Source organism: Colius striatus, chromosome 2 (genome assembly GCF_028858725.1).
Source record: "Colius striatus isolate bColStr4 chromosome 2, bColStr4.1.hap1, whole genome shotgun sequence".
Taxonomy (NCBI): domain Eukaryota; kingdom Metazoa; phylum Chordata; class Aves; order Coliiformes; family Coliidae; genus Colius; species Colius striatus.
In genome coordinates this window covers 108,775,308-108,802,971 of record NC_084760.1, presented here as the reverse complement: position 1 = coordinate 108,802,971, position 27,664 = coordinate 108,775,308, and the positions used below count along the sequence as shown (strand labels likewise).

Below are 27,664 nucleotides of genomic sequence, written 5' to 3'. Positions count from 1 at the left end.
GTTGGCCCTCTCTCTACCACAGATAAAAAAAATGTATCCAGCTAATCAATTTGAACTTGCAGAGGGCTTGTTTCCAACTCCTAATGTCACTGCAACCCTGTGGGCTTTCCTAAAGCCTACAGTGTCAAGGACCAAACTGGACGAGGCTGTCATTTCCACCATCACAGCTGCTTTTTGAGTGGATAACTCAAGCATACAAGCATAGCATGCTTACCTTTTACATTTAAGGAAAAGTATTCTTCCCACACACAGTCTCCTCCCAGAGATAAGGGCACAAACAGAACATGTATAAATATATATGCATATATCTATATGGTGCTCTTACTTCAGAAATTACAAGAAGAACATTCTTTTAAACTCCTTTCACCTGGATGCATACCTGCTCTGAGCGGAGTTTGCAGCAGCTTGCATCACTGCAGCAGCCGCCTCCTGTGCCTTACGGTTCACACTTGGCATGGGTGGGCCCATCCCGGGGCCTCCCTGCTGAGACATGCCAGGAGAATTGGGGGTCATACTGCTCATGTTTCCAGGAAATGGTCTGCTCTGCATCCCAGCTGATGGCATCCGTCCCAGGGGCATGGTACCACAAGGCTGGTTTGGCCCCTGTCCATGCATCTGACTGTTGGTGTTTATGCCCATGCCAGGTCCCGGGCCACTGTAACTTGTGTTGGGTACACCGCTGTATGTTGGTGGTCTGGAGTAGTTTCCTGAACAAAAAGATAAAAAACCACAAACATTAAACTTCTCTGCAAATATTTCTATATAGGAAGTTAGCAGCTGCAGAACTCACGCATGTGAACTAAAGTGAACCATGCTGACCTCAACGTCAGAACAACTTTTGCACCATGAGGAAAGACAAGCAGTGCAACGAGCTGCCCAAGGAGGTTGTACAGTCTCCCTCCTTGAGAGTTTTTAAAACCCAGTTGGAAAAAAACACAAGTAACTTGCTCTTTTATCTGAACCTAATTTGAATACAAGGTCATGAAAGAACAACTTTTGAGCAGCCTTCCAACCTGAATGATCCTATGAACCTGATTTTCACATCCCCTCAAACATTTTTGGCTAATACATGTCATGGGATAAGAGGAAATGCAGAAAAGTACAGACTCCAGAGGGTTAACAACACAGCACACAGCATAAAACCACCTTACACAGTAAAGTGATATGTGGCATGTAAAAAACCCATTATATAAGCTCAGGGGAGAATATTATTTTTGTAATTTCACATTCTCATCATCTTTCAGCACTTTCAGCAATGGGCCATTCTCACCAGCTTCTTGCTTCTAACCATTCTGCTCATTTGTGTCAGAGATGCTTTGGCATGGACGGCTGCCAGGCCCCAAGAAACATTCCTTCCCCCTTCTGCCCTACCCTGCCTTGCCGGTAAGTTCAAAGTTTGTCTGTGCCAGCAGAAGGGCCAGTAGCTTATAGCAAACATCCTCTGGAAAAAATAGTATTCCAAAAGTCATCAGCAGTAGTGCAGAGATGCTAATATGAACAGGTGCGTTATGAAGGATGGCATGAAAATCTGGCTGACCCCAGTCAACGCTGTCACTGAAGCAAACCACTCTGCTTGCAGAAGCTTTGAGTAGCGATTTTCCTACCATGTTGAAAGCTCAAGAAAAAGTAAGTGTGCAGCATTCAGTGTCAGAGAAACAAACCCAAGCAGCATGAGAAAGAGAAAAAAAAAAGGCTAAAGATATGATTGAAAAGTATTTTAGGAAACAGATCACATTACACTACTTCAGTCATCAGTTTCGACTTGTCTTTCTTTCCATCTCATCCAGATTAGTGGAAACATGACCCATTCCCTCCCTGTGGGATGCCGCAGAGCTGAGTTTCCTGACTGCTCTCAGATATTCCCACGCTCGTTCAAAGGCAGCAGCCCTTGGACTCTTCCTCTGAACGTGGAGATCAGCCATGTCTCTACTCAGGCCTCAGCTACCAGGCAGAGGAGTCAGTGGCACGCAACTCCTGTTTACATTTAAAATAAATACATTCATCCATCATTTGAATGCACACATAATTAATTCATACACTCCTGCTGCTGTGCTCTGGCTAATCCTCCCCTCCTCCCCACCTGGTAACTGACTCACTCTGCTACAAGTTCTCCTCAGCAAGAACATGTGAGACCTACGCTTCCCAAGGAAATGAAGCAACAATTCTCTTCTGGTTTAGAAACCAAGCTTCTGCCTGGGGGCCTTCACAGAAGGATCTCCAATATGTGTTTTAACAGAGATAAAAGACTCCAGATTCAGCTTTATGCTGACTTCAGATTGTGCTGTCACTTCTCCTCCTCCTCCAGGCTCAGCTGCTAGCAGCTGCCTATTTTCTGTTCAGTGAGCCACTGCCCCTAGACAGAGTTTTGCTTGCTGAGACTTCCTCAAGCCACACAACTGATCCAACAAATGTGACACAAACTGAAGAGTTCACTAGTTTCATACTGCCCTGCTTAGTGTTGAAAGGTGTAAAACACAACTCAGACGTTGCTCTGGTTTTCTAGTTGCAAGAAAAATGTAGTGCAGTAAGATGGTATATATGTGCACTCAAAGGTTACACACAGGTGGTTAACACATTTTATGTACATGCTATTAGTTACACTGCTTCCCAAAGTGAAGCAAATTCCCTACCCTAGACTAGTCAACCTGACATCCATAATAACTGGGAGCTACTGTCAGTCCAATTTACATAAAGCCAATTTGTTTCGTCAGTTAGGATCTACGAAGTAGTGTTCAGCAGTGTACTTGCAGAAGAGAACACCAATGCTAAATACTGTTGCTGTTTTGATGCTATTTCAAACTGGGACCAAAAAAATCTCTTCTTTCATGCTTTGGCTTCTCCAGCATAAGCACAAGACAAAAAACAGTGGACTCTTCTCCACAAAAAATGTGGCTCGGTTAAAATAGCTCCTAATCATTCATCTCCAGGGTATCTGTCCAAGAGCCCAGGGAAGTGGTATCTTTTCAGTACGGAAAACAAGTTTCAATATTTTTTTCCATGGTTCTTTTTCCCCCCCATAGCATTTCCTCAATATCTCAAGTACTAGCTATTCTTATACCTTTCCCAGACCACAAAAAACCCCAGGCAAAACAAAAGCCAAACAAAATACAAGAGGAATTGCCAGGAATGAGGAGTGCAATCTTATTTCCATGTTTCCCTAATAGATTAGTAATTTGTTGGCAGTGGCTTTGACAGAAAACAGATGGATGCAGCATTAAACACAATGAATGCAGCAGATGCTAGGCCAGCCCACATCAGCTGGACGTGTCAGGCAGCCAAGTCCAAGAGCCCACACTTTTCAAGTGGGTACAAGCCTGGCAACAGTGGCTGTACAATACTACTGAACAACTCCTCCTCTCCATATCCAAGAGATTTTTGATTCCAGCTCTCCTTCAGCAGAGTAAAATTGTACTCAGAGAGATGACATCTCAAATGCATGAAACAAAACCAAAGCAGTAAATGGAATCAGGAAGAAAAAAAAAAAAGAAGTGTAATGATGATAAAATATAAAAAGCCAACTAACAACCTGCCAAAGACAGATGTTCATACTTACTGATGAAACTCTGGTCCACTTTGTCCAGGTTTGCTGAACAAAGTGCTCTGACATCTTGCCATTTCTAGGCAAGCTGAAAAGAGGGAAATTTGGAGACTACCTGTTAGTTTTGTTCTCTGCTGCAGAGACACAGGTCAGATTCACGGTATTAAAAATAGAACCTTCAAATAATTTTAGAATTTTTTACGTGTGCACTTAACCATCAAGTTTTTCTTGTACAGAAGATTTAAGTGCATTATTCTGAATTCCTCTGAAACTATTTTACACAGGAGAGTTCAGTACTTACAGCTGATGTTTAACTCCACAGGCTTTTGCATATGCAGGTCTGGATTCAGAGGTCCAGACTCTAGAGATGCTTAGGGCACCTCATCCTTCAGATGCTACCACTTTAATTAAAATCTAGGATTAAAATCAGTGGGAGATAGATAGTAAAGTGCTTTTGTGAATTGAGTCCAACATTAAAGGTTACAAAGCACAAATACTCAATTCCTATTACTTTACCATGAAGAAAAGGGGGTTTAACTTACCAAGAGGTTCTGAGGTTGTGGTTCAACTTTGCTCAGTAGTGGTTTCTCCCTTTGTTATATGCGAACAGAACAGTTTTACTGCTGAATTAAGTAGGAAAAGATAGGGAGACGGGATGCATTTCTGACACGTTTTACTGATCCACAGGGAGTTTTTCTCTGCACCAGTCTTAAAAGACCCAACCGACTACAGCATCCGACTGCTCTCCAGAGTGCATTAAACGGACATTTTGCTGTGGCAGCAATTTGATGCTTGGGTCATAGACCAGAGCTTCATTAGCCCTCGAGCTAGATGTTGTCCAAATACAAACCAAAGAGGCCGTTTCTTTCAGTAACAACTTCTATTCTCTGTCTGGTTTTTTTTATTCTCGGGGACAGGAAAATGCTGGGATTCAATACAAAATTAAAACTAATGTTCTGTAGTACATGCTCCTGTGTTGTATCACAGACATGCTGAAATGTGGAGACAAAGCCATTTTTTATTTTTGTAGGAAATGGTTTCACAAGATTGGACTAGGACCCCACTACAGAACTGCTTCCTGGGAAAATATATATCAACTCTTATTATAGATCTAAGTGTCATGTAAACACATGGAAACCAAGTAAATCAACCACATGCATGGAATAGATCTTTCTCCTCTCATGAACTGCGGCCTATCTCCTCCGACCCAAACTTCCTGGTGTAATCTTTATTAATGTGAAAGGATGCTAGTCTTGAGCAACGTCTTTCAGGACAGCACACAGTGAAATCTAGCATTCAAACTAAAAGCTTAATGTCACAGAATGCTTTGACACATACATAAAAAATGAAAGTATTCCTGTTAAACTCAGCCTTTGCTTAATATTCTGGAGGAAGGCCTGTGTGAACAAAACATGGAAAGTAAATAATATCCTCGGGAATTATTTTAGTTTAATAATTTAAGAACTCAGTTGCAACCCAGGTAATTTTTAATATATTTGTTATTTTGTTGATAAAAGGCAAGTGGGGTAACTTCATTATATATTCATCATTACAGGCATATAATTCTGCTTTGTAAGAGGGTATGTTAAGAGTTGTAATTACACATTACTTTCATTAAAAATGAAAAATGCTATTAAAGACTTCAGTCCAGGTAAATACATCACTTTGAAATATCATCATCTTCATCCCTGGATTTTATTAATGGCCATGTTAGCCTGGTGAAAACACGGTATTCTTCTGCTCTAATTGTTACCTGTAGAGCTGAAAGTCTTCAGGGCCCTAATTTTATAACGACCAGTGCACACACGATCACCGGCACTCTCCAAGAGCTGGCAGAAGAACATGTCTTTCATCCATCACACTATTCACCAGACCCTTCTGAAATGGCCTGTTAATGACAATGATGCTCATTTTCTTCCTGCCCCTCAAGTTCACTTTTTAATAGCCGTTTCTTCCTGACCACGACCCATAAAATCATTACACAGGCACTTTCATCTACAGAGGGAGGAAAAGAACTGCTGAACTCGAACAAAAAAGAAAGTAGCATTCGGTGTGTTACTTAGATGCATTGATTTAGTACAAAAACCTTTCCATTCAATCAGTGTGGATGGCTAATGTTTTACTGCACTTGACACCCACTATTCCCACGGTTCGGAATCTCAGCAGCAGCAGTACAGTTGGAAGTCTGGATAGCACATCATAAATCCACTGGATTTTTACCAGTTAAGCTAGTTGCTCACTGTGCAGATAAAAATAAGCACTTGGATAGCATTTTATGGCCACAAAATGCTTTCCAAATAAAAGGAAAGCGCCAGTCAACTGGAGTTAGGTAATTAATCTTCACACATGGCTATAAGGCATTACTAGCCCCATTTTACAGTTAAGGAAAGCGAAGCAGAGAAATGAATCTACTTGCCTAAGTTGAAAGACGGTGTAAAAGGCAGAGCCAAAATTAGAAACTGGGAAATCTTGGCTTGTAGCCCTGTGCTCAGAACACTACAACAAACGCTACCTAGAGATGAAACAGAAAGGAACATTGCGCAGGGCAGCAAGGCTCCCTGCAAACAAACATCAGAACTAGTTCTCAGAAACTCCAGAGACTAAAATAACCATCCTTGCTAGCATGGCCAAGAACTTACAGAATTTCCCATTGCTGGCTCCAGTCCTTTTTGAGGATTTTAAGTAAGAAAGCATCAGTAGGAAATAGAAAAGCTTCTTTATGAACCTGTATAGAAAATACAGCCCCTTATATATTCTGTGGCTTGCCTTCATCTTCATTAAACCACTAAACAGATGCATACTTTATAAAGGTTATCCAGTAAAGGCAAACAATAGACAACTCCAAGGTTGTCCAGGGGCAGAAATTGTGTATTCTATTTTTGCTTTAGTTCTCCAACAATTCTATCAAACAAACAAAATAAAAGGAATTGTGTCTCTCAGTTTGAAGAGTTAGTTAAGATTCACAAACCGTATGCATAACAGCTCAATATCATACTCCTACAGTAGCCACAGTACTATTGTGCTTGCTAGAAGACTTTAATGTTCACAGTTGCCACGCAATTTCAGATTGGCCTTGGGATTTTGTCTAAGAAAAGAAGTCCTATTTTAGGATCGGTGTTGTGACCCTTTTTTGATGCTTGGTCAAAAGTGGCCTCATTGCAGAGAAGATATGCTTGGGCTCCTCAACAACGGTTCTGGCAGAGCAACAGATTAATCATTTCCTTGACCAATTTAAGACCACTATTTTTATGCAGAGAAAAGTGCCAATAACAGAAGTGGGTTCTTACACAGGGTGCAGCTCCACCTCTGGATGAGAGTTTTGGGTTTTTTTTAGGGAAGGTGGTGTGTGTTTGTTGTCTTTTTAATTTTTGTTGACTTTTTTGTTTTTTCTTTGTGTTTGTAGGGTACTTTTGAGTTTTCTCTAGGTGTTTAAGGATTTTTTAAGAAATAATGTGTCTACCTATATACACAAACATAGAATCATAGAATCATTTTGATTGGAAAAGACCTTGAAGATGATCAAGTCCAATCCCTAACCTAACACTGCCAAGCCCACCACTAAACCATGTCCCTCAGCACCTCCTCTACACAGCTTTTAAATATCTGCAGGGATGGAGAGATTCTACCACCTCCCTGGGCAGCCTGTGCCAGTGTAACAACCCCCTCAGTGAAAAAATTCTTCCTAAAATCCACTCTAAACCTCCCCCGGTGCAATCTAAGGCCATTTCCTCTTGTTCTGTCATTCATTACTTGGGAGAAGAGACTGAGTCCTGCCTTGCTACAGCCTCCTTTCACATAGTTGTAGAGAGAGTGATCATGTCTGCCCTCAGCCTCCTCTTCTCCAGACTGAATAACCCCAGTTTCCTCAGTTGCTCCTCTTAAGACTTGTTCTCCAGACCCTTCACTAGCTTCATCTCTGGACACACTCCAGCACCCCAGCGTCTTGTAAGTGAGGGGCCCAGAACAGAACACCGTATTCAAGGTGTGGCTTCAAGAGCACTGAGTACAAGGGGACAATCATTTCCCTGGTCCTGCTGGCCACACTATTTCTGACACAAGTCAGGATGCTACTGACCTTCTTGGCCACCTGGGCACACTGCTGGCTCATATTCAGCCAGCTGTCAGTTAGCCCCACGTCTTTTTCCACCACGCAGCTTTCCAGCCTCACATTCCCAAGCCTGTGGCGTTGCCTGGGTTGTTGTGGCCCAAGTGCAGCACCCAGCACTTGGCCTGGTTGAATCACACACAATTGGCTTTGGTCCATTGCTCCAGCCTGTGTGGGTCTCTCTGAAGAGTCTTCTTGTCCTCAAGCAGGTCTATGTACCTGCCCAGCTTGGTGCCATCATGTCATCATTATATATATATATATATATATATTTACACACACACATATAAATATACAAGTCATTATACATATTATTAGCAAGCACTTTACCTTGTGGTCCATACTGGCTCATCTGTGGCCCATAAGTACCACTTGAATTACTCTGCTGAAAGCTACTGATTCCAGGATGCACTTGGCCTCCAGGTGAGGGGTGTGGTGACATGGAAGGTCCAGTTTGCTGAGGGCCATACTGTGACATTTGGGGGTTCCTCTGTATGCCTGCCATAAAACCTAAAGCAAAAAAAGCACCAAAGAAAAACTTAATATTCAGAGAACTGCTCCCTATTTAAGAAAGCTTTGACATTAAAAAACTCAACTCTGTTTAGTTATTTTCAGACTAAAGATTTCTAGAAAACCCCTATTGTTCATACAAATGGAAACAAATGCACCTGTATGTCAGCAAAGTTGTCTCAACAACCAAAACCTGTATATAAGGCTCAGAAACTTTTACTCATAAGGGAGGACAGTCCTGCTTAGTTGCAAATGGCTGCTGCTTTTAAAATTAAAACAATCTTTGGAAAAAAAAACCCTCAACCAAAACATTAAAGGCAATTATCTGCATAGGAATATTGGGCAATTTGCCTCGGGACCTACTGTGGCGAGTACCGTAACTTCCAAAATCAGATGTTGCTTCCAAAATGCATAGCTTCAGCATATAGAAATCCACTGCAAGTACTCCTATTGCCCACAAACTCTCCAGAGTTTGCCCTAGGTCCTTCTTCTGGTGTGTCTGCAACCATACCTGTATTGCATTCTCTCCTTTTTCCCTTTTTAAGATGTATTAATGAATCTTAATCTAATGTAAGGTTCCAAAGCTGCAGCAAGAGATCTAGTGAAATGCTATAAAGTCTGGAAGTTTCATTTAAAGGAACAGAACTAAGCCCATTAAACGGAAGATGAGGGTTTTTTAGTGGGGTTTTTAAAGTTTTCTTGAACTGGAAAAAATCCTGCAATCCTGCCCATGAAATGTCTCTGCAGGGATGCTGGTTTTCTAACATTTTACCCCAAAAGGTTTTAGTACTGACTTCAGAGTTCATGAGGATGTACAGACAGCTGAAGCATTCTTTATGAAAGGTGTCTGTTTCTGCTCCCCTCCATTAATTTTAGTCTGGTGTGTTTGGGGAGGTGTCAAGTTGAAAGCCAAGAGACACCTCGCCTGGCAGCATTAATTACACCTTTTCATATATGAGGGAGGGAACTGAGGAAAGGTAAAATTCCCTGATGGTGAGTGGACAACTGTAAGTTGCTGAAGGAAAGATTATAAAAAGGAAAAAAAAAGGGAGAGAGAGGCAAAGACAAGTTGTGGAGACAGACAGAGATGGGCAACAGGAGGAGGGACAGGAGGCAGAAGGATGACTCTCCCAAAGGGATGGGGTGTCCTCCCACTGGTCAGCACCTAAACATCACACAGACCAAACACTCAATGCCTGACTAATGAAGAAATGCGATTTTTCTGAGCCACATACTGTAAACACTGAGGCCCGATGACCAGGCGGCTCAGCGGTCTCTGTGTGAGGACCATAGTCCCAACAAGCTCTTCTTGAGCTCAAGAGAGCAGGTTTCTCATCTGAGTGCTGCTGTTAATGACATGGTAGGTGACACTGGGTTAACGACCTTCTCACTTTTCTGCAAGTTGGCCTCTCCATTTGCACATTAGTGACAAAGTGCCGTATGAAAGAGGACAATATCTGTGATAAATGAAATGTGTTGTGTGTTTTACCCGAGATCAGGCTTTGAGTCCAAACACATGTAAAAAGTTTTTGAGCCCCCCACAAACTTTTGCTACATAGCGTACTTATCCATCCACTAAAACCCTGTCAGAGATACAATAAGCTCAATGCTGCAGGTTGTTAAGGAGAAAAACCAGGAGCTGGAATGATCTTTGCATTTTCTTGTGCCCAGTTCTTTTGTGCTATGAACAGCTCAACCTGTAACGTGCTAAAACTCTAACAACTGCAAGGTTTTGCAGAACGTGCACAGGATTTTCCTGATCTTTGTGCAAGTCCCAAGACAAGGGATTTAAACACACCTGAACTGCAAAGTCAGAGACTGGCACTTGCTCTGGAGGAGGCCAGATCATATGTGCTGGTATGCAGGATGGCGATAATGGAGGGTGAAATGACAGCTTGGAAACTGGTCTGTACTGGTTGGAACCACATTTCTGTAAAGGAAAGCTCATATGTCCTTCACCACTTAGCTTTACTTTGAAATAGACTCCTTGATTTTTAAAATAGTTCCACTCTGCACACAAATCTTATTGTCTTCTGCCAAAAGTGCTGTAAGTAATTTAGAAACCTAATGCAATCATATATCTGTATGAAACAAATGCTCGCATTCCCGAAACACATATACCATATATATCACACTCGGGGGATCCATTTAAATGAAAAATTTTGTACTGGTCACACTAAGTTTTTTTATTATAAAGACAGTGAAATTACTCCTATATCTAGTACAGAAGTGAGAGTCTTCTGTTCACCGCAGGCCTTTTAATCTATATGAGATAAGTTTCCGAACACTGTGCAAGTGATAAAGGTTTTTAGCCCAGTTATTATCACAGGCAGTATTCTTCTTAACATGACAAGATGGATGATACATTGAAGAGCTACCATTTGTATGGGTTGTAGGTGATTTCCAGTAGTAATGCAGAAGGACTGCTGGCTGTTGAATCTAATGGAGAACATGGAGTAATATCTAATGGAGAACTTCAGTTTTTAGCCAGTTCTGCTGTTGTCAGAATGGTTCCTGAAGTGACTAGAGTAGTAAGCGAAATAAATGTTTCCACCCAAGTGACCTCTTCTTCAGGAAACTTCTCCTAATCCATTTCTAATGCTGTGGAATGGACTGTGTGGCTATCTATACACTCTTTAAATAAAACAAGCCAGGAACATTCTATGGCCTGGAGAGCAGTGTGGCATGCTTGTGTACATCCAGTCAAACCTTCCTGTCCAGTTAAACTCGATCCTCATAGTCTTATCTATATGAGTCTGTGCACAGTTCCTTGTACTGCCTTATCCATACCATTGGCTGTAGCTCAGGTGCTGCTCTCAGGCATTGGCCAAAGCCAGGCTGTCGGGCACGCCAGTAATTCAACAGCAGAGGTAACTGTGATACTACTCAAATCCATGCTCTGGACTTAGTTTACACAGATGTTGATTAAGATAACAAGAATGGAACAGGTTTCTTAACGCCTTGTGACGTGAGGCATGAATTTCACCATCCCAGAGAGTATGAGATTCCTCTCAAATGAGGTTGGCTTTGCTATCTTCTCTTGAGCATGGATACATAAAGGAGAATGGAAAAGGAAGCCTGAAATTCAGAAATAATTTCTGTGTAATATTTACTTCTATCACCATCTGTACAGTATTTTGAAGCATGGTCTTAAAATAGGACATGCTCCAACTTCCAGAGAGCAGAGAAGTCATTTCAGCTATAGATGCAACGTGGAGAAGATGGTCAGATAAGGTCCTTACTGTGACCTGGATTCCATTACAACAAAGAGGAGTCTACCCTTATCTACCTCCGTAAGAGCCCAGTGAACATTCAGAGATCAGTGAATGAGTTTCAAGTTCTTCAAATATTTTCAGAAAGCTCAGATGTCTTAGACAGAAAAGAGATTCCTGGTCAAGATGTTAACATTCGTGCATCGTAAAGAGAAAACAACATCAATTCTAGAAATCTTATCAGAAATGAGAGGGAGCAGCTGGCATGCATTCAATTTTCCTTATTTACACACATTTTCCCTAGTGTTCAACTTCATTTTATAACCAATACGAAAAGAAATAAATTTTCTTTCCAGAAAATTAGATCTAAGATAAAGTTTGTTTTTCTAAAGAAGGATGTAGGATTACATTAGAGCTGCACTAAAGGCGATGGAGTGACTGAACAGCCAGACTGCATCTGACATGTCAGCCTCTGTGACAACAAGGTGGGGTTTTTGTCTTTGAAATAAATTGCTAGGAAACAGCTATGAGTTAAGACTTTAAAAATTGCAATGGCAACACACTCATCAGTGAACAAATCTACTCCCTTCCCTTAATATTAGTGATAAAAGAGGTACAGGTGATGCTTTACTTGCCATCATAACAAGAGATTACTTACTGAAAAAAAACACTTGAGTGGATTTTGGCAAACCTAAGCTGTTTCAGAGTAACTGAATGAAGTGAGCCTGACAAAAGTGTTCTTTTCCTTTATAGTTATTTTTTATACTACGTTCATGTACCTAAAGAGTGGTTGTCTTTATTAAAACTCAATTTAAAGCTGTAGAGTCATCTTTTTCTTTTTTATCTCTAAATGAAGCAATTAAGATACTGTTAACAATTAGCATATCATAACTACAATAAAATATGTTTGCATGTTCAAACAGAATGTACATATAAGGTCTAAAAACAGTCAGGAAGCAGGATGCTTTTCTGCTTTTTTTTTCTAGTAAAATACAGAGGAAAAAATATGTAGAATGGGTAATACTTATGATAGAAGTGTTTCTGCTCATTTGTTAAAGGAAAAGACAAAAATGAAGCTTCTGTCATCCTATACAGTACTAGCATCTGGTAATATACATCATACTGCTAATACTATTTATGATGCCTGGGAAAAAATGTTTAAAATCTTATTTTTCCTATATGTATACACAAACCAGACAAACAATAATAAATTACTATAGCTTCAGGAAATTATGCACTAAGGCTGTCTTAATTACATTTGCACACTGACCACTACAAAATCATCTGTTTGTTTAATAATGTTTCTTTAGCACTAACCGTGAAAAACACCCACCAACAATGGTGGATGTTGCTGTAAAATCTGAAAAGGACTCTTATGATATTTTAAAGTTTTGGCTTGAATATGAAAATACCTTTCCAGGAAACCAGGAGGTCAAACACAAAGGAAGTGACTACAAAGTAGTAAGTTACTGTATATCAGCTGATGGACAGCAACTGTCTACCAGCACATACTTAACCCACGGTCAATGAGAGGTCGTTTGATTTAGCCAGGAGTAGTGCATCGATTTTCATGAATGAATTAAGCCTGAAAACACATGGAATACTTTCTCATTTTAAGCTCATGAAAACTTTGGAGTATACAGTGATAGCAGATCATCATTAAATTACACATTTGATAAATAAAAAAGGAGAAAAGTGATGTCCAATGATAGGATAAGGGGCAATGGGTATAAACTGGAACCCAAGAGGTTCTAAAGAAATATAATAAAGAATTTCTTCACTGTTAGGGTGATGGAGCACTGGAACAGGCTGCCCAGATGGGTTGTTGAGTCTCCTTCTCTGGAGACATTCAAAACCCACCTGGACCAGATCCTGTGTGACCTACTCTAGGTGGTCCTGCTCTGGCAGGGGCGTTGGACTGGATGATCTGTAAAAGTCCCTTCCAACTCTTAACACTCTGTGATTCTGTGAAAGAAACAACTCGTAACGTACTTTGTAAAAATAACTTATGCAAAAAAACCCATCTATCAGGCTATTGATCTTTCTAGAGAGGCGTGCTTAGTGATGGACCATAGAACCAACACAACTGAGGAACCCTTCTGAGTAAGGAATAAGGAAGTTCCCTTTGTTCAAGGGCAGAGGCTAAAGAAGGGGCTAGACAGGCCTATGAGAACGAGAAAACCAGAAACAGATTGGATCCATTGACAAATCATTTAATGGAGAAAAATAATGTAAAATTTTCTACTTACAAATTAGCTAAATAAATTAAATATGTGATATATTTTCCATTACATATAAATGGAACACTTATGTGTGGGGGGAAATAGCAGAGATTTCCAACGTTTGCTATGTTACCAATGCACTCATTGGTACCCTTGAGGAAAAAGAACAAATGTTTGCACACCCATGACACAGTTTTTAGCAGACTTCTCTTCCTCAGACTGTCATTTGGGTTGTATTTGCTATCTCAGGATTTCCACCAGAGAATACGATAGAATTGAGATGGATTTAAAGCAGCGACTCCCAAACGGGGCTCCTCCATGGATAAACAACACTGAGACAGAAGCTGCAGAGTAAAGGTAAAGAAACAGAAAATAGTATTCTGTGCAGTGGATGTAAGAAAATTTGGCAACCTGTTAGCACAGCAGGATGCTCGGGAAGAACACAGTTAGACTGAAATTCTCCCTAGCTCACCCATCTCAGAGGGCAGAGACAGCTCAGGAAGTCTTTAGTCTGGTGAAATAATGTCTGGGGATTTTCCCAGCTAAACATGTCCACAGTCAACATCTCAGAGCACTGCAAAAAAATGACCAACAGAACGAGATTCACACATGAATGAAGTGCTTTAGTAATTGGAATATTTGGTTTCTCTTGCATTAAGTCTGAGATATCAGGACCTTAAATATACAACCAGGCTGTCTGCACTGCCCAGATGGGTTGATGAGTCTCCTTCTCTGGAGACATTCAAAATCCACTTGGATGAGTTCCTGTGTGACCTACTCTAGGTGGTCCTGCTCTGGCAGGGGAGTTGGACTAGATGATCACCAGAGGTCCCTTCCAACCCTTGAGATTCTGTGAAATGGTGTGGTCAAATCTGGAGATGAACTGCTTATGAACACTAGGAGCTAAGAAAACACTGTTGTGGCATTACTTATGTACTACCTGGACATAAAATACTTACTGTCACCAGTAAACAACAATATAGTACCTCCCTAAACTGCTGCTTGAAATATACATTAAAAACAACACAGTGATATAGATTTAGATACCGGAAAAAATGTAAACAGACAATTTTACACAAGTCTAAACAAATAACAGCAATTAATGAACTGGGGAAAGTCTGACCTAAGTACCAGAATGCAATCCAAGTAAATCAAGCAAAACCATAAGGAAACTGGACTCTAGAGCAAGCAGCTAGAAGACTTCAAGATTTACATTCAAGATACTTCAGCTCATATTCTTACTTTTCAGAAGCCAGTCTTACTAAAACATGCCCAGCTGTACTGGTGACAGCACATATGAAATCTACATAAGTCAAACACAGAACATGTGCAAGGCAATGGATTGGTAAGGATGAGCAGATGAGCTTGCAGTGTCAACCTCATTTAGGTGATGCAAATACTAATTCTAATACTAATATTTCTATCCAGTTAAACAGAAGGTAAAGAAACCTCAAATAAATAAAACACCTTCACAAACAGATGGCCAACAATAATTTGATCCATATTTAGCACAGCTAAGTTACAGCACTGCACCAACACAATACCTTTGGATGGTTGTCATATGAAACTGTGCCCCAAACAGCGGCATCAACACGGGCAATATTAAGGTACTGAATACACCAGATTATTGTTGATGTCCCTGGTACTGAATTAAACACTTCTACTAGCAAGCAAAAGGTTGCATAAAAAACTGTAGTGAGACCACTGACATAGCACAAATTTAGAAGCTTATTCTTTAGCTTCTATCAAGAAGGCTAATTATCTTCTAGATAAAAAGTTTTTTACTCACATAAAAGCTCAAAAAAAAAGATTTTAAAATTCTCATTTCTTTCTCCAATCAAGATCTGTTTTTAAAAACACGTCCTAAAGAGTTTTTAGGAGACAGTTCTTTATTGTTTCCTTATTAACCAAGGGTGTGAGGGGGAATTATCTAAATTCTACATTGAGCTATTTTTTCAGAACGCATAAAACCTTGCCATTTTTTCCAAGTCCATTGGGATGCCACTAAAAACATCTGAGGCTCTCTGGGCCAGAGTAACAGTGACACGGTTTCTTTCTTGTACCTGGACAATTTATTTTCATGATGGCATCTGCTAATATCTGCAGTATAACCACCACATTTCTCCACATCCATTCAACAAAAGATGTTTCTTTGCTTTATATGAAGAAGCAGTTATGGAAAACATCACCTTAGCAAAATTGGGGCCTCCTGCAAAGATCATTGCAGTATTGCTCCTTTTCACAAAAGGATCAATGTTCTGTTTAAGAAAAAGTGTTGGTTGGTTTTCTTTTTCTTTAAAAGTATTTTCTTATTATGCTTTAATATCTTTCTTACAGTCTCCTCAGTGTTTATTTGTCTGACTGTTTCCCTTCACAATGTGAATAGCTTAGGGGAAGATGGAAACTAATGACCTAGCTAAGGTTTTAACCCAGACCCCCTAGTGTTTTACCAGCTGTGCAATTAGGTTAACTGGCTGAATCTCCTCTGCTTCTCTCTCTGATATTACAAAACTTGGCCTATGTATAGCATGCAATAATGTTTACATTTTTCCCACCCCTAAACCTCCCTCTGCTACTGCCTAGCCCTGAAATTCATATAATCTATCATTGATAAATTAGAATCTGGGGAAGAATCAAACAGATTACCCAGATGGTAGCTGGGGAAGAAATATGCAACCTTTCCTAATGCAAACCTTGCGTAATGCTCTCTGATGTAAATTTTAAGTGCTATATGGAGGGCAGAGAACGAAAGACATTTGTGGAGATGTTGATGCACAGAACGAAAAAACATTGCTCATCTACCCTTTTACACATAATTTGTTACTGTAGCACACTTTCCAGTGCTTGGAAAATCAGGGTAATGGTGAACTGCAGCACAAAAGTATCCCATGCTGCCCTCCCAATAGCCCCTGAAGCGAATCCTCAATTTCAGTAGGTAGCTTGGGCGGCTGGAATTAATCTGAGCAGCAACACAAAAAACCTGCAGAGTCCATCTGCTTTACACCATCAACATTTGTCTAAGTTTCCCTAATAACATGCATATTAAAATCAGGGAGGAGAGTGAAGAAGGAATAGCATTTTTCAATGTATAATGTGCAAGGCCTGAAGGCTTAATGGTCTAAATTTCAGGTTTGAAAAATTTACCCTCCCTAGAGACTCCTGTTCAAAGATTCCATGGATCAACTCAGATCTTCCTTTTCATGAAGTAAATATATTGAATACCATGAGATATGTATGGATTTTGTAGACCAGACTAAAATACACACAAAGTGTCTTTTCTGTCTCGCACACACATAAAATAAATAGTAATATTTTTTCAAAAATATAAAATCAATGTGTTGTCCCCAGCCTCAAAATGTCTTCATCTTGGTCTTATTTTACTATAATTTATGACTGATATTTCCCTTCCTTGATTTGCAGCTCCTCCCTTATGAATGAGTTCAGCCTTCTGGGATCCTTTGGGACAGAAGGAACTACCCAGTGTTAGCTATTAATATATACATTATATAGATTTCAACTCACTGTCCTATATATTAACTTAAAAAGACATAAAGGCTTTTAGATCAGGAGTTCTTTATTTTTAGAGAAGTGTCATGAAAAGCTTAACTTAAGTACTAAGGGAGCAGTGTCCTGGAAACGAAGGTGCTGTTGAACAGGTAGACCACAGGTGTTCCCAATTTATAGGCCATGATGGGAAGCTGTCCCAGGGACAAGGATTGTACCCAATAACTTTCCATCAAGCCTGGTGACAGGAACATCAGCTCTCACTTTGTCAAGTTCTTCATCAGTGACTGCTTGTGGCTGATCTCCCTTCCTGGGCCCAGAGGCAGAGCTGCCTAATGAAGTCACTGGAAACTTTTCTATTGAGAAGTCGCTCTGCTGGCAACTATATAAACTCTCTCAGAATAATTCAATTCGGCTCCCTAATTTCAGAAAGAGATTCCCCAATTTACTTTAAAAAATGAAATAAAGATTCATCCCCAGGTATAACAAGATTTAACGTCAGCAAGAAGAAAGCAATGACCAGCTGTTAGTATACAAAATTTACTTGAGAGACTTGAGTCTGGGTTTTCATTGTAGAGATTCTATTACCTACTTTAAATCCTACTTCTTCAGTTTTGCTGTCTCTCAGTGTGGCTTACCATATGTAAATCATACCTTTTCCTCCTTTGGCTCTTGTTGCACATGGCCAACAGTGCTGTATATTTAGTGTAGGTCACAACTAATCAGAGCAATCTGAAGCTGAGACTGGCTGGTTAGTACAGTCTGAAACCAGTGTCCTAAAATGGCAACTAATTTCTTTAAGAATCAACCTATTTTGGCAGCTAACATAATTTCTGATACTTTTTGGCAAGAAAAGTAGGTCTTCCTGCAATGCTTGAGAGACAAACAGACACAAAACTATTCACTCCCACAACTCAGAGTGAAAATTAGTAACCTCTTATCTTGAAGATCTTGATTACTAATGAAGGTAGACATATTGTAAACTTTTTTCCTGTGCATTGCTACATGATATAGTACAATATAAACAGGCAGAAAAATGGGGGTCTTGGGTGCTACAGCAATTAAAATAGCAAAAAAAAATTGTGTGTACACATCTGAAAATCCTGATCATCAGATCAACACTACATTTCGGTGCACTTCCTCTTTTACAATCAAAAATACAGTGGTAAAAAAACACTAGCCTGATCCTTTTTAAAGAACATTGATAAATTTAGTGCTCGCTAACTTGAGAAACTAACGTGACTTTTTGTGTCACCAACGAAGTTTAGCGCACAGCTCTCCTGTGTGACTCTGCCTTCACAGACTGATCAGCTCTGTAAATTCTTACATGTTATGTTCCTATGTCACCATGCGATTTGAGATGAACAGAGCTATTGTGACAGTTTCAACTAAAACTTGCTTTTCCTCCTTTTTTCCCCATCCCCCATTTTTCTGGCTATTGAGGGCCCAGTTCCTTTAACCTCAGTTTTCTGGGCAGAAAGATTTCCTCCCAGCCTGGCTCGGTGTTCCTGCATGCCAGTTGGAGCTCAGCTCCTCTGCACTGACCCACTTGGGAGAATGCTACGCGCAGAAGAGGCACTCAAACATACCTGTGGCTTTGCACTCAGTGCATGTCTCAAGCATCTTTCTTGAAGAGTCTGAAGCACTTCAGTCTACATCAAGTAAACTTATTACCAAGTCTGATTTAACCTTAAGTGGTGTCATCGTTAACATGGCAAGCAGAAGAATTTTAATGACACGAATCATTTTTTTCTCAAGCTCCTCAGTCCTCTGAATAGATCCCACATCCCCAGATGAGGGCAAAAAAAGGTATTCTCAGAGAAGTCTTTTTAAGATCTAAAAGCAAACTACAGTATCTTTTTTTTTGTTGCAATAAGAATTCTTTGATCTATTTTTCTTCCTTCTGGTTTCTTTTTTTTAAAGAAGAAAATAGATTGCAGGGAAAAGAATCTCTTCCATCAAATGTCAGTATTAAGCCATAAATCTGATCAGGAATTGTAGGTGCAAAACATCCCATTGGTATTCTGTGTCTTCCACGCAAGCAAAAACATTTATATTTTGTTAGAAGAAAATACATGACAGTGGAATTTATGTGATGACTGCATACAAGTAAGCATCCCCAGAAAACAGTTAAAGGGAAGAAAAATACCTATATGAAATCTAATGGGCAAATTAGGAAATTGTAGTTACAGGAATTCAGTTGCTACTTAGTGTTTATAGGGAAGCACAAAGAGAACATCAAAATGCCTGATCACATCCCATCTGTTACTACCTCTTGCTGGATAACATCTTGGCTGCCAAAAAAGCTATTTAAATTTACTACATTGCAGCTACTGATAAATATCACTTCTGTGAAGATCTAATATTAAATAAGAACTAGATCTGAGGATAAAGCTTAGATGCAGTTGTGTCAAAAAGACCCAGATTTCGCTTAGTGTAACACCTGTACTCCTACGAGCCTGCAGTTTCTTACTCCCTGTCCCTGTCTGTGATATGTTTTTAATAGAGCATACAACTGTACAACAATCCTCACAAGCTGGATCATGTCAACAACAGAAAGAAATAAAGCTAGAAAAGAAAGAGTGACATAAAAAAGGAAAAAAAACCCCACAAGGTACTGGAAAGAGGTGATAGAGAAGAGGAAGGCTACTATTCAACAATTTTGGAGGTGCTTACTCCAGGCACTTTCCACACAGATCTGACAGGCACAGAATGGTGCCATGAAACTGCCTCCAGCAATGGAATATATTTTCCAGCACATCACAGCAGCTGCAACGGCTTCAATTCTGCTTGCAATCCATGTCCAAACAGAAAAGTTCTCAGTGGTCCTATTTCAGCATATCTCAAGGACTAATTAAATCCTCATTACTATCTTCTAATTATTCCAGTGCTCTGGGATTTCACTGAGCAAGTCCCCAATGGTGCATTAGATGAAAAGGGTTAAATAACCTGTGTTGATTTTGAGACTCCAGATCTATTTCAGACCTTTAGCATATCATCAGCATTATCATGAATATTTAACTACATACCGCTGTGAAAATTATAAGGGGAAAACAATTAAAGATTTTTTAAAAATTAATTCTGACCCATATACATTTGCAGTAATAAATAAGGCTTCCTTAAGTATCCCCATTATGAGAGTGCTTGGTAGAGTAATAACATGAAATCATTAACCGTTTCCATTAAATTCCATAGTTTTCAGGAGCTTCCAGCTCACTATTTTAACATAAGGCTCAAGTTTGATGTGTACATACATCCAACTGCATAAGCATAAAACATACTACTTAAAAGTAGGCAAATTTTCTAAGCTTTTTCAAAATTTGGCATGGTAGCATTCATTTCTGCAGAGGTAAAAGTGCCTACTTCCACATATTGTCCTGTTGGTGTTTGCATAGGTAAATGTTCATATTCACACATCTCAGGTTACAAAAGGAAGAATGGGAGTATAAGCTAAAGGCCAGGATGGAAAGGTTCTTTTACACATTTACAGCTTCAGAAAACTGATTTAGGGTGTCAATTTGGATATGCTGGGTTTCTATTTAATCCATACAAATAACTTCTAAGCCACTGAGCACTTCTGGCTGCTACTAAGCATGACCTCAAAGTGTGGCTTCCAAAACCCAAAGAAGTGAGATAAGTAGGTAGAGCTGAATACAGGGAACTCAAGCGACTGGTGACCGTGTACCTCAATTATTTGGCAAATGGTTATGACAGCTGTGGTATCACTGCTGCCCTACCTCTGGGGGCTGATATAACAGAAGTTTATAAAAAGCTTTAACTTCAAGAAATGCGAAAAATCAAAACCCTACTTTTGATCATAGTCAAGTCTGGAGTTGCGGTATCAGACATGAAGAGCAAAATATGCATCCCTTTACCCCCAAAAGCATTGCAACTTTCAAGGACTAGCTTAATTAGTCATGATTACATTTTCATGTGGTATCCTCAAGTAACAGCAATTTTCTGGGATTCAGCAGCAGTTAAATACACACGTAGGTGAGCGGCCAAGGCCACTCTTGCTTCTCCAAGAGACTTCTGACCTCAGTCCTGCACAGCTTGCTGCTTCTGTTCCCAGAGCCCTCTGGCTCTGACAGTCCATTAAGCTGGACTTTCAAAGACACGTGAGCTGAGACATAGGCTATGCACATAAAAGTAAATGCAGTTTCTTATTTCCTAAGTAGACAGTGTGTGTTGGCAGAACAGAAAAAGTATAATTGATCTGGCATCAAACAACAGTGGCCAGTTACTGATTCTGGGATGAGAGCAGAAGTGGGCTGCCTAGAATAGCACTTCTCATTTATACTGACCTAGGTACAACTCTCCCACAGCTTGAGCAGGACATGGAAAATTTTCAACTTAAGTTATAGAAATAAAGCATTTTTATGCTTACTACCAAAAGTATGAAATAAGCTAACAAAAACCAAGCTGAAGAGCACAAAAAAATACAGTCCCCCAAGAAATTCCTATTACTGCACATATACACAGACATTGCCACTCCCTTCCTTCCACACACAGAATCACAGCATCTTAAGGGTTGGAAGAGACCACAAAAGTTCATTAGTCCAACCCTTACACAGTATGTACATGTGAAAATATGCTCATTGCTTCATGCTGCACTTTATGACAGGGGTTGTAGAGTCCTAGGCAGGCAAACATAAAAATTCCAGCTATGTGCTAGGTAAGAAAAGGGAAAGGAAAAGGTAAAACACAATCAGACACTTTTGTAATAAAATAAATAAATGTAAACTTATTGGTTCAAGGTAGTGGTTTAGCATCCAGAAATGCTACAGCTCCAGAAATGCTACAGCTACACCTGTCAATCAAGCTTCACAGTATCTGGTAAGTAACAGTTTTTCAAGTACTGAGAGCAGAGGATTATGCTCAAGAAATGATTAGTAGTCTTTTGTTCATTCAATTCTCTCTAAACAAGGAAAGAAACCTTACACAAAGTGCTAAAACAAACAACATTACCTTATCCTATGGAGGGTCTCTGGGTTTTTTGGGGTTTTTTTTCCCTTTTCTTTTTTGGGAGAAAGTGTACCAGTAAGCCAAGAGTTTAAATTACTGTAACAGATGCCTATAGATCAGGTGTCCTTAGCAGCAACGATTTTCTGCTCAGGTTTTTATCAGTAAATGACAAGCACCTTCCCTTTGAGTCCCCATCACTCCCCCTCCTTCCTTTCTTCAAGTTCAGTAGAAACCAGTTCAAGCAAGCAAAGGAATCAACTAATGTAACAGCCTTTTTAAAAGGTGAAGTTTTCCATTTCAAAGAAGCCTCTAATCAATGACAGGGCGCAAAAGGGAATGCATGCATGTTTATGTGCGTACAGCACAGACTTTAGAGAAGCTTTGGGGAACATGTTCTGCAATATCAATATGACCTAGGTAGCTACAAATTTCATATCTGCTGCATGAAAGAAATGGACTTCTTGTACGAGCTGGGTCACAGGGATCATGCATATTACACCAGATTTTGTATATGAAGAGTGAAAAAACGGCAATATTCCCAAACACATTTTCACCAAGAACAAACCCACAATTCTGACTCCCCTCACATGCAGAGGAAGAATCAGACTAAATCAATCTGTAAATTTTATTTCTATTACTGTTATCTACTTGTTTGACTTCCATTTATGGCAGCTATCTTCTCTGGTTTACTTTTGAATGCCTCTCTGCCTCTCCTGACCATAGCGACCCCTAGGTTTGTTCTACAGCAGCGATGGAGATGTTTGCCTCTCCCAGCTCTGTCAGACCTGCCTAACTCGCCCCTCAGAGGCAAATGAGGAACACACACTGTAGAAACATTTGTTACTGGGCAATGCAACATTTTGTGCCAAGACCCAGTTATGCCAGGAAACTGCACACACCTTTCTGAGGTGCTTGCGTCTTCAAAGCCTCAATCTGATCCATTCCTGCTGCCCCATGGTGTTCTAACCCACAAAGCATCATGTATCTGTATTAGGTACTGAGGCTATTCTTTTTTTACCAGACATGTACATTATTCTAAAAATTTTTTAGGGGGAAAATAAGTTCCTGCACAAACAACTGTGCATAAAGAATGACTGAAAAGGAAACAAAACAAACGACTTGAGTGTGGAATTCTGTTTTTCATGTTCTCATTAATCAGCATTCCTGGAGGAAGGGATATGAAATACAGAAAAATAACAAAAATTAAGACTCTCTCCTCTCCTTTGTGAGTCCTCCTGGATGCCATCCCAGAAATTTGTCATTCTGTGAGTTCAACTTGTTTCACTGTGAGAAAACTTCTAGTATTTATGGTATCCCCATATGGTGCTACTTGGAATATTTCTGGTAGCAAGACATTTTAGGAGGGGCATTTCATAAATAACTCCATGTTTATAACAGTTATCATGTGTCTGTTTCGCAAGCTTGTCACTGGCACATATTAAGCACTGCATGGACAGGACGCCCAGTTTACAGTGGTTGAGTGTACGTATGGCCCCACAACAAAGCTATGACAATTATCTTTCATGAGCTAGGGAGGAAGGAGGTGAAAGGGCTAAAAGTTTATAAATGGTAACATTAAGAAAAAAAAAAAGAGCTCTGTTTATTTTTTCTGAGTACTTGTTAGGAAGTACCCTTTAGAACAGTGCTGTTGCCTGGAAGGCTTTTTCCCTTGCAAGATTTCCAAATCTTTCAACCATTTGACCTAAATAGTTGATTTCCCTTCATATTTAAAGATATTTTTATTCCACAATTGGCTAGAGGAATAACTATGTTGTTCATGCAAAGGCATCAGAGATGAGAATTTCAAGAGCAGTAGAAAAACTGCAGTGCTTGGAGCTAGCACTCTTTCCATACATCTTCATTCTGAGATATACAATGAAAAGTTGAATTCTGTAGGACATGACCCAAGTATTTACAGCAAACTGCCTTTACACTCTGGGCTTTCACTGTATTTTGAGAAAGTCTTGTTTCCAATTATATTTTGGTAAAACCTGCTATTCAATTGCTCTTTCCCCAGAGAAGGAAACCTCCCGAGTCTTTTACAATGAGGACTGTCATTATTTTCCCTGGGAAAAGAAAAGAAATACCAGGAAATCTCGTATTGCTAATGTGTGACTTAAAATGAAGGCTGCATTTGGCACCAACTAAAAAAGCCCCACCACCTAACAAACCTCGGTCCTGTGGCATTGGTGACTGGCTCAAAGCAGGGTGGGAGCTGGATTCTGACTGGCTGCCAGGAGGCTGCGGTGGCATCTGACTGCCTGTAACACATAGAGAAAAAAGGGAAAACAGACTTGCTTTTAACATTGCAATGCACAAAACCAAGCCTTGCTGCATTTTTCAACCACTCAACATCAAAGAAAGTAGCAGCTGTGTAAGGTAAAGAGAGAGATCAACAGGTCTAGCTATTTTTTGTTTATTCTCTCTCCCCCCTTCCCCTTTTTTTTTTCTAAACCCATGGAGAAAACATGCATAAACATATTTAGCAACAGGCATGGCAAAATGTTCAATTTCGTATTGAGCGAGTTCCCAACCTCACCGAACATGATCCAATTTATAGCTGCAAATCTCCTGACACATATTTCTGCTAGAGAGTTTAACAAAATCCAAGTCTGCTGAACAATAGGGCTCATCCTGCCGAGCTTAAACTGGCCTCCAGCCAGGCAGACATGGACTGCTGCCAACAATATTACCAATGAAAAATTCAGTCAATACAAAAATGACTAACAACAACAGTTTAAAAAGTATTTCAATGAATCAGTGGTTTTAATATTATTTGAATGCCCATGTAAAATATGGGAATTAAAAATACGTAGGTGCACGTGTGAAAGTGAAGCACATTTGAAATAGATCAGACAGAGAAAGGTTATCTTATTATTCAAATAAAGGCAAAGGGGGGATATTTGCTTATTAAAATATCCATTCAGAACAGACAGACCCATTTTCACATCCTCATTCAAAAGACACCCCCACTGTTTATCCACTGCTATGGATATCTACCCACTCAAAGAAGAGCAGCACTTCCAGTCTATCTATGACGCTCAGGATACGAGGTGTTCCCTTTTAAATACTACTGGATAGCAAAGCAGGTGTCAAACAACGATGTCAAGCAGGGAGGTCCACACTACCACCCTCCCACTGCACACCACCGCAGCGGCCCCATGCCTAGCAGCCAACCTGCCCCAGTCTGAGCAGAAGTAAGAATGAGACTTGGATGTCCCCTGGGACTCCTCTCTGCTGCTTGTCTGAGACATGCCTGCTCTTGACAGCCTAAGCAGCTTGAAGACCACCTCAGGTTAGGCAGCAAATACATACTTTAAGCATTTAGACACTGTAGTGACGAGCATGATATAAATAGCAGCAGACAGATTTATATCCCTCATCCTCAGAAAATTCTCAGATTGTTTTCCGTTTGAAAGAAATGGAAAGAATAAAAACACAGGCGATAGATTTGTGCCTGCTGAGACTCATTTCCCCCTGCTCAGCAGCCGCCCCTCCGCAGTGGCAGAAGTGAGAATCCTGTGGCTGGTGCTGGCAGCCGGGCTGTAGGAGCTGCTTGTTCTTTAGAGCCACCACGGGCCTCAACCTGGATGTAAATGTGGGAAAGCAAACCTGTCTGCTCTGCTTTGTCCACCTCCCAGCCTCAAAGAAAAGTCAGACTACAGAACCACAGAAGGTTGGGGTTGGAAGCGACCTCTGGAGATCATCCAGTCCAATTGCCTGCTCAAGCAGGTCCACCTAGATCAAGTCACACAGGAAGGCACATCCAGGTGTGCTTTGAAAATCTCCAGAGGAGACTCCACAACTTCCCTGGGCAGCCTGTGCTAGGGCTCCCTCACCCTCACAGGGATGAAGTTTCTGCTCATGTTCAAGTGGAACTCCCTGTGTTCCAGTTTGTGCCCATTACCCCTTGTTCAGTGACCAGGTACTACAGAAAAAAAGACTGTCCTCCTTGACACTTGCCCTTTAGGTATTTATAAGTGTTTATATGGTCTCCTCCAGGCTAAATAGCCCCAGGTCTTCATAAAGAACAAAAAGAAAATCCATAAAATGTGGAGTGTAACCACTGCCTAGCTATTCAGATGAGGTGCATCTGCACTAAAAAACATGACAGTCAACATTACCGGGAGCAGCTGTGACAACTGTCTCAGAGATGCAAATGCTGGACTAGAGGCACAATTGCTCCTCCAAAAGACCAAACATGCCACTCAGCGCCTGAGGCTTTGGGATCCACAGTCCATTCATGAACTCTAAGGCATATGACAATAATATTCCAACTTGTGTTTTGATGTCACTGAAGAGCAGGCTGTGGAGCCTTTAAGTTCCTTCATTATAATGAATCCTTTCTGCTTGACAGGAAGGATTCAGCTACTCAAGACTGTAAACAAACAGCAATTCCATGTTAACATGGGGCACTGCCACTTCCACTGTGTATGCCTGAGGCACTGCTATCACACAGAACACTTCAAGTAGATCTGAACCATCTAAGATTTTTACAAATACTTAAAAAAAAAAAAAAAGGCAGGGGTAGTCTTGACTGCACCACATAGCTCCCAGTGGGAGCTCCCTTTAAGTGGAGGCCTGGCAAACTTTGAGAGACATTAACAGTGCATGGAAGATCTATATTAGGCAACATATCTTCAATACATTTATATGGTATCTTTAATTTTTTACCTTGATAATAACTTCAGTTACTTGATGGAAGCCTGATCCTGCACAACCAGACGTGCAAGCACGGATCAGGGAAGTCAAAGCCTAGAACACCACCTGTATCACATGCTACAGAGAAAACATTTTCATCTGCATCCTTAGGGAACACAGACTCAGGCGTTTTGCAGATTGACTGAAATGATCAGTTTACTTCTGCTTTTTTTCTGTACTAAAAACTTGAAAGGAAAAATTTTGTTCCACAAAGTGATTTTGTAAACAAGACCAACTCTACACACATTCTAACAGCTATATGTTTTCAGTCCAGCTGCCATTTTATCCTTAGAAATGATCTGAAAGGTGAAAGGAGGTTAAGTACTCAAATACCTTTGAAGACTTGAACCAAACTCTTAATTTGGATATCTAACTCCTATTGATTGGGAGCTGATGGCAGGACTTTTAAAAACCTTTGAAGATCCTGCCTGCCATGCTTTTTAAGTTTCTTTGTCATGAAAAGAAATGACCTTAAAGATTTTCCATTTCTTTCCTTTAAATGATATTATCCTTCTCTCTTTCAACTAGCACTGTAGCTGGGATTCCTGGAAGACACTTTATATAATACATGAACAGACTTTACTATTTTATTGGGAAAGGAAAAATGTCTACAAAAGAAAAAAATATTCTACATCTATTTAAGAGGAAAAAAATCCTGACAATATTTTTCACAGACTATTGCCTCTTTTAACTCGATACACAGATGGAAGCTTAAATATGGATGACCTTTTCCCATGTTTTGTACAGTATTGTTGCCACATTGGTGAGACACTCCACCTGCCAAAACTTATGCAAAGCAAATAGGATGGATGTTTCACAATATTTTTGTTATATAAAATCACATCAAATACAACAATGCATGTTAAAAGGGCAGATGCTGCTACATCAGTTCTTTCACTTTGATTTA

General features: G+C 40.1%; 1 protein-coding gene across 3 annotated transcripts in view; it reads right to left on the bottom strand.

Moving 5' to 3' along the window:
• Window positions 1–27,664, bottom strand: part of ARID1B (AT-rich interaction domain 1B) — a 333,941-nt gene that overhangs the window by 60,213 nt on the left and 246,064 nt on the right. For all 3 annotated transcript variants that reach the window (XM_061989024.1, XM_061989022.1, XM_061989023.1), the window contains exons 7-9: window positions 24,228–24,317; window positions 7,974–8,153; window positions 380–707 (exon numbers count right to left, since the gene is read on the bottom strand). In XM_061989024.1, coding sequence (XP_061845008.1) covers window positions 380–707; window positions 7,974–8,153; window positions 24,228–24,317 — 598 coding nt within the window. The remainder of the gene's footprint in view (window positions 1–379; window positions 708–7,973; window positions 8,154–24,227; window positions 24,318–27,664) is intronic.